This window comes from Lynx rufus, unplaced genomic scaffold, assembly GCF_022079265.1.
Source record: "Lynx rufus isolate CCGP_SWC_20201006 ecotype Redwood Valley unplaced genomic scaffold, mLynRuf1.p SCAF_11, whole genome shotgun sequence".
In the NCBI taxonomy this organism is placed as follows: domain Eukaryota; kingdom Metazoa; phylum Chordata; class Mammalia; order Carnivora; family Felidae; genus Lynx; species Lynx rufus.
This window is the reverse complement of record NW_025814825.1, coordinates 37,832,320-37,839,875: the sequence shown is the minus strand read 5'-3', so window position 1 is coordinate 37,839,875 and position 7,556 is coordinate 37,832,320. Positions and strand designations below refer to the sequence as shown.

General features: G+C 42.6%; 1 protein-coding gene across 4 annotated transcripts; it reads left to right on the top strand.

Annotated features, from left to right (window-relative positions):
* The first annotated feature begins 28 nt into the window (after positions 1-28).
* EXOSC1 (exosome component 1) lies at positions 29-7,296 on the top strand. 4 transcript variants are annotated; one of them, XM_047072662.1, is made up of 8 exons: positions 29-124; positions 230-345; positions 2,788-2,862; positions 4,081-4,169; positions 5,738-5,771; positions 6,299-6,349; positions 6,479-6,563; positions 6,896-7,296. In XM_047072662.1, exons 1-8 carry the CDS (start codon positions 58-60, stop codon positions 7,000-7,002), a joined length of 624 nt encoding a protein of 207 aa, XP_046928618.1. In that variant the 5' UTR covers positions 29-57; the 3' UTR covers positions 7,003-7,296. The 4 variants fall into 4 exon arrangements, with proteins under 4 accessions (XP_046928618.1, XP_046928619.1, XP_046928621.1 ...); XM_047072663.1 differs by lacking the exon at positions 2,788-2,862; XM_047072665.1 differs by lacking the exons at positions 29-124; positions 2,788-2,862 and having other exon boundaries at positions 265-345; positions 5,738-5,778.
* The last annotated feature ends 260 nt before the right edge of the window (positions 7,297-7,556 follow it).

Genomic DNA, 7,556 nt, shown 5'->3' with positions numbered 1-7,556 from the left:
ACAAATCATACCAATTGACGCGTTTTTTACTGCAGAACTAGTCCTATACTTTAGCCAATGAGAAGTCGACTTCGTTTCCCTCCTGTGGCAGTCATGGCGCCACCCGTGAGGTACTGCATTCCGGGTAAGTGTACGGGGCCCAGAGCGAATTCTGGATGAGACAGAGGCTGGAAGGCTGGATGGCTAACACCTTCTGGGCACCCGTCACTGATGCAGCATTTTTCTTCAGGCGAACGTCTGTGTAACTTGGAGGAGGGCAGCCCGGGCAGCGGCACTTACACGCGACACGGCTACATCTTTTCGTCGCTTGCTGGCTGCCTGACGAAGAGCAGCGAGAACGGAGCGGTAAAGGGGCAACTTCCCATTTCCTCCTTCTCTTCCTTTCTTTTAGGCTTCTTTTGATTTGCGGGCGCGTCTTTAGTGCCCCGGCAGTAGAACAGCTGGTCTCTTGAAGCTGAGGTCTCCACTGCTGGGCACTTGGTCTCGCTTGGTTATAGTGCTGACACTCACAGAAGGAAGTTAGGGGACGAGCAGAGGCACGCTCAGCCCCGCAGTGAGCTGAATCTTGTCCGAAGGTCGCCTACCTCTCCGGCTGCGTTTCGCTTTATCCCTACCTCACTCTCTGCAGTTTAGTCACACTGGCTTCTTTTACTGTCACTAATGGGCTAAGCTCTGTCCTGCCACAGAGCCTTTGTACGCACGCCATCTGTTTGGAACACGCTCATCTCAGCCTATTTCGTTTCTACCTATCCTTCAGATAGCCTCTCTGGCATCATTTTATCAGAGAAGCTCTCCTAGACCCACTAGTCAAGGATAAGAGTTTTGTGAGCTTTTGTTTTGTTTCGTTAAACTCTTTAACAAAGAACTAAGTTTCTGTCCTTCCGTGCCTTAATCTTTACATATAATTAAACACCCAGTTACATGCTCCCCACTGGACTCTAAGTTGCATGAAAGCAAGCCTCACTACCATACCTTTAGTGCCTAGCACAAGGTAAATGCTCAGTAATGTTTGTTGAATGCCTGATACTCTCCTGCCTAGCTCCAGAGGCTCGTCCAGGATTAGCCCAGCATCAGATAAACAGTCTTTGAGGGAGCAGCTTAAAGACAGGTGGCATAGCAGGGACGCCTGGGTGGTTCAGTTGGTTGAGCATCGATCCTTGTTTTCCGCTCAGGTCATGATCTCACATTTCCTGGGTTCAAGCCCCCCATCGGGCTCTGAACTGGCAGCACAGAGCCTGGCTGGGATTTCTCTCTCTCCCTCTCTCTCTGCCCCTCCCCCGGCTCATACACGTTCTTTCTGTCTCTCTCAAAAAAATCAATAAATAAACATTAAAAGAAAAAGACCAGTAGCATAGTAGAAAGAGGATTCAGAATTAGAACACTTGGGTACTGACTATCTAGACCTTGGTTCTGCTTTAGGTTAGAAACTTGAACTCTCTGGTTTTTAGATTCTTCCTCATATGTAAAACGAGAGACTTTTTATTCAATCAATTTTGAGAATGTCTTTAACATTTTTTTAATGTTTATTTTTGAGAGAGAGAGGTCAGTGGGAGAGGGGCAGAGAGAGAGGGAGCCAAGATCAAGAGTCAGACCCTTAACCAGCTCAGCCACCCAGGCACCCCTTTAACATTTCCAAGTTTGTTCATTTCATAGGAATAGATATCTATTGAGCATTTTTATGTGCCAGGCACAGTGTTGACCTCTAGAGAAATGGTAATGAGCCAAATACACATGGTCCCTGCTATCAAGGGGCACAGACACAAATTGTAAACAAGTAAATGTTCAAATGAATGTATGGCTACATAGGTGATGACTGCTTTGAAAGAATATTACAGGGGTGCCTGGGTGGCTCAGTCGATTGGGCATCCGACTTCAGCTCGAGTCACGATCCCATGGTTGGTGGGTTCGCGCCCCGTGTCGGGCTCTGTGCTGACAGCTCAGAGTCTGGAGCCTGCTTCAGGTTCTGTGTTTCCCTCTGTCTCTGCCCCTCCCCTGCTCATGCTCTCTCTCAGTCTCTCAAAAATAAATAAACTTTAAGAAAAAAAAAATCAATGAAAGAATATTACAGGTTATCATGAAAATATGTAATAGATCCACCCTAGTCAGCAGAAGTGACATTTAAACTGAATCTAAAGGATAAATAAAGAGTTGGGTGGGTGGGTAGAGCACAGTCTTGATAGAAAAAAAAAAACAGGTTGAATAGAAATCCTGACATGAGAAGATATTTAATGAATTAGTGAAACTGAAAGAAGGCCAGGGAACTGAAGCGTAGTGAACAAGGGAGAGATTAATAAAAGATGAGGCTCAAAATATCTGTCTTACAGCAACAGCCAATACAATGCTCAAGGAGAAAACTACAAGTATTTCCTTAAAATAGCATTAATCAAGTATGGCCATTATTATATAACATTTATTTGGAAATTCTAGCCAGTACAATAAAATGAGAAGGAGAAGGAAGTAGTATAACTTTGGAGGAAAGAATCCAGTTATCCATGATTCCAGACAATTGGTTATATTCCAAGAAAATCACCAAAAAGCTTGTTAGAATTGATCTGAAATTATTAGACTATACACTCTAACAGCATTCTTCCCTTGAAGAATGGTTTCTTGACCCTCCTATTGCCTAAAATTTCTAAGGCTGTCTGTTCTGGGCACAAATAAGTCTGTAGTCCACCTGCCCTCGTGACCTCAGCTGTGGACCAAGGCATTGCTACATTACTCTTAAGCCACAGATACCTTTATGCAAGGCCTAGTCAGGATACTCATATTTTATTCTTCTCTCTATAGCTTCCTGTCATTTCTGTGATGAGAGAAACAGAATCCCAATTACTACCAGATGTGGGGGCTATTGTAACCTGTAAGGTAAGTTGGTCTTAACCTCCCTGCTTAGGAAACCTGTTCGGTGGTAAAATCATGATCTTATTGAACTGCACTATCTAATATGGTAGCCACTAGCCATATATGGCCACGTAAATTGAAATGAATTAAAATTAAAAATACATTTCCTCAGTCTCACTAGCTGCATATAGTTAACAGTTGCCCTATTGGCCAGTACAGAACATTGCTATCATCACAGTGTTACTGGACTGTACTGGCCTAGAAAGTTCTGGAATAATAAGGCAGCCAAGTTCAGGCACGCATACTTCTTTCACTGAGCCGATTCCCTGAGTATGCAGTTTGGGAAACAGGTGCCAAAAGGTAATAAGGAGGCCTTTTATTTTTATTAATTTTTTTTAATGTTTATTTATTATTGAGAAACAGAGACAGAGCATGAGCATGGGAGGGGAAGAGAGAGGGGGAGACACAATCTGAAGCAGGCTCCAGGCTCTGAGCTGTCAGCACAGAGCCCAACGCGGTGCTCAAACTCACAAACTACGAGATCATGACCTGAGCCGAAGTCAGATGCTAACCGACTTGGCCACCCAGGTGCCCCTAGGAGGCCTATTTTTTTTAACATCTGGAAGCTGAGATCTTTTCCTGCAGCAAAGCAAAAGGCCTTATCCTCTCTCATTCCTGTTAAATTTCAGGTCTTTTAAAGTGTTTCAGGGGAAGTAAAATTGATGCTGTACTGATCAGTAACTGAAATACATCAATACACCCTGCCCATCCCCACTTTCTGCAGGTTAACTTGTAGCTCTTAGTCGCACTCCTTGTAAATTTCTCCAGCATAAAATTTGTGTGTTATTCTGAAAATAACTGGAGAGGCAGTGATCCAAATATTGTGCAGTAGCTGAAATGTACACTTAACTTCTGTCCACTCTACAGGACTCTTAATTAGATCTGTTAAAGGTCTAGATTTGCTATAATGCCCTGTGTCTATTTATGTTAGTCTTCTGTGTTTTTCAAGACCTATTCCACATTTCATTGGACACCCTCAGTAACTCTATTAGGTGGCCAGAGTGACTCTCGTTCCACTAGATATGTATCATTTATGCAGAGTTAAGTAAGAATCAACTTATCTTAAATTCTGTAATTAGTAAGGTTGCTTGGATTAAAATCACCCTAATTCCTACTTTCATGCTGCCTCCTTGAGTTGACAACTGCACAGACCCTAATGCTGATCTTTTCTCTGTTCCACAGGTCTCTAGCATCAATTCGCGCTTTGCCAAAGTGCACATCCTATATGTGGGGTCCACACCACTTAAGAACTCTTTTCGAGGAACTATCCGGTAAGAAGTATTTGTGTCTTCACATTTGCCACAGCACCTGGAATGAAATAGGATAGAACAGGAGACTGGAATTTTTAGGAACCATTATGGTTTCTATACCTGCCTCTCTCTTTGTGCTTTGATTCTCTCCAGGTAGTGTCCAAAGAAAATGTTATAATGTATGAACTAGGAAACAAAGGAAAATACGAACAAGATCGGGCTTTAAATTTTTTTTTAATGTTTATTTATTTTAGAGAGAGAGAAAGAGCATGAGCAGAGAGAGGCAGAGAGGGAGAGAGAGGGATACACAGAATTTGAAGCAGGCTCCAGGCTCTGAGCTGTCAGCACAGAGCCCAACGCAGGGCTCGAACCCACTAACCACAAGATCATGACCTGGGACAAGTCAGATGCTTAACCGACTGAGCCACCCAGGTGCCCTCACAAGATCGAGCTTTAAAATGAAAAGAATTGAGCTAAGCTAGAGACTAGTGGTACAGGATGACTCATATGAAACAAAGTAGAAGGGGGGTACCTGGGTGGCTCAATTGGTTAAGCATCCAACTTTGGCTCAGGATGTGATCTTGCTGTTTGTGGTTTCGAGCCCCACATCAGGCTCTGTGCTGACAGCTCGGAGCCTGAAGCCTGCTTCAGATTCTGTGTCTCCCCCTCTCTCTGCCCCTCCCCTGCTCACTCTGTCTCTCAAAAAATAAACAAACATTGAAACTAAGTAGAAGTCATTTTAGGAAATCTCTTCCTTTCTTGAATTTAATACATTTTAAAGGATTGTAAGACATGAAAAAGCTTAGTGGGTAAGGGGTACGTGGCTGGCTCAGTAAAGCATGCAAGTCTTCATGTCAGCATTGTGAGTTTGAGCCCCATGCTGGGTGTAGAGATTACTTAAAAATAAAATCTTTTTTTTTTTAATGTTTATTTAATTTTGAGAGAGACAGAGAGAAAGAGCAGGAGTGGGGGAGGGGCAGAGAGGGAGATAGAGAATCTGAAGCAGGCTCCAGGCTCTGAGCTGTCAGCACAGAGCCAGATGCAGGGCCCGAACCCATGAACTGTGGGATCATGACCTGAGCTGAAGTTGGCCACTTAACCAACTGAGCCACCCAGGCACCCCACTTAAAAATAAAATTTTTAAAAAAAAGAAATGGTTAGTGGGTGAAATAGTAGTTTTTTTTCCTACAGGTTTTTTGAGAAAGGACAAACAATACTTGTGAGCTAGATAATTTAACTTCTCAGGCTCTTGCCACCCTCAGAATTCCATGTGGTTCTATAGTGCTTCTGTTCAAGCTCCCCTAAGGCAGCAAAGTTCCTTATCCTTTCCTGCCAAATCTGATCTGCTTTTCTCTAGTCAGAGGTATTGCTACAGCTGCTCTGTGTGACCCAAGAATGGGAATGTGGTTTTCTCCTCTGGGTGAGGACTGGGAATGCTTCTACCCTGCTTCTCTTTGTGGCATTTGGGTTCCAGTTATGACTTGTTCTCTCTACTCTCGTAGCTCTTTGTCTACTAGGATTTTGCAGGATAATTCTTTCTCTTATCTTTCTCATAGATAATTAATCTTTCTGTTAATTATTTTTTACAGCAAGGAAGATGTCCGAGCTACTGAAAAAGACAAGGTTGTTGGTTGGTTCTGTTTGTTTTTGTTGTTTTGTTTTTTTTTTTTTTTCCTCTGATGGTCTGAGGAATATCAGTCCTTAAATTATTCTAGTGAATTTCAAACATCTGTGGGAATGTGGATCCAAAGATGCAGGGAATTTATTTCCTACTGAAAAGTGTGGAATTCACTGTCCTTTTCCTCTCCCTAGGATTTTTGTTGCTCTATTGACCAGAAGGGACTAGTTTACTCCTTGCCTTTGAAGCCAGGTGTTTATTCACTGTTATTCTCTCAGACTTACTCTGGATCCTTTCAGAGCTAACTATAGTACCTTTTGTCCTAGTCAGATTCCTGCTCAGGTTACTGAATTAAAAATCTTTCATTTATGTGATGATGCTGTAGAAGCAATAAAAGTTGTTGATTGACTTGACTAATGATGACTTCCACCCTGTGGGGTTAAAAAGTAGACTGGCTTTACTAGAGGGATTAATAGTTTCATGTGGATCTGATATAGTGCTTTCATTTAACATTCCTGTTCTTTCTTTACAGGTTGAGATTTATAAGAGTTTCCGCCCAGGTGACATTGTCCTAGCCAAAGTGGTATCCTTTATTCCTAGCAGTCTTGTGGTCCTTTGTCAAACAAGAAGTAGAAGTGGAAAGTAGCTCAAGTGGCTGTGGGAGGGAAGACTTAAAACCTGTCATTTTCCTTAACCAGTGTTACATGACTAGATCTCCCTGGGTGACGCACAGTCCAATTACCTTCTGACCACTGCTGAAAATGAGCTTGGGGTAGTGGTGGCCCACAGTGAATCGGGTGAGTTGGTCCATTCTTCCACATGCTTACCTTTCCCTAAGAGTAATGGTTTGGGATCAGTCCACTGTTTTCTTTCATTACTCTTGTTTTTTAATTATTTAGGCAGCAGTATGAGTGTTGATACTACTCAGAGATTGGAATGATTCTTGTATAATTGAAAGGCCTGAGTGGGGACTCACTGCCTTAGTCAGTGGAATAAACCAGGCTTTTTCTGTATGAGGTGAGGTTCACTAGGTAGCTTGGTGACACTTCCGTTCATACCCAGCTGAAAAGGGAAGGGTCTTAAGCAAATATTAGGGGTCCCAGCTCCAACACCAGCTCTTCCCTTCCAGGTGTCCAGATGGTTCCCATTAGCTGGTGTGAGATGCAGTGCCCTAAGACTCACATTAAAGAATTCCGGAAAGTGGCTCGAGTACAGCCTGAATTCTTGCAGACCTAAGAAGCTACATTTTACCCCACGGGAGGGGTAAGCTGTTTCTAAGAGTACATGTATGAACCCAACATCAGGATGTCATTGTTTTTATTCACACACCTCAGGTTGACCAACAACTACCTGTAGAAAAATCTGCCAGCAACTTTTACTGTCAGAATATTTTTCTTATGAACCTTGCAATGGATTTCATTCTCTTGAGTGATTCTCTTTTGGAGGTGCCAGCAAATGAACTGTATAATGTTGGAAGTAATCTGTTTCTTCTGACAGTCTTACAAATACATATTTATTGCTGTGACAAAACATTTTTACTAAAAGGATTTTATGGTTTCTGTTGTCTTGAGTAGGGAAAGGAATCTAAAAAGCATCATGACATGGGGCACCTGGGTGGCCCAGGCGGTTAAGCATCTGACTCTTGGTTTCAGCTCAGGTCATAGTCTCCCAGTTTGTCAGTTTGAGCCCTGCATTGAGCTCTGTGCTGACAGCTCAGAGCCTGCTTGAAATTCTTGCTCTCAAATTTAAAAAAAAAAAAAAAAAAAAAAAAAGTTTTAAATAAATAAAAA

Bases quoted from the DNA above. Each gene is read 5' to 3' on its own strand.
- EXOSC1 (XM_047072662.1), top strand. From the start codon at position 58: ATGAGAAGTCGACTTCGTTTCCCTCCTGTGGCAGTCATGGCGCCACCC. The intron at 125-229 runs GTAAGTGTACGG...ATTTTTCTTCAG, and splicing joins CGTGAGGTACTGCATTCCGG to GCGAACGTCTGTGTAACTTG. The intron at 346-2,787 runs GTAAAGGGGCAA...TTCTCTCTATAG, and splicing joins AGAGCAGCGAGAACGGAGCG to CTTCCTGTCATTTCTGTGAT.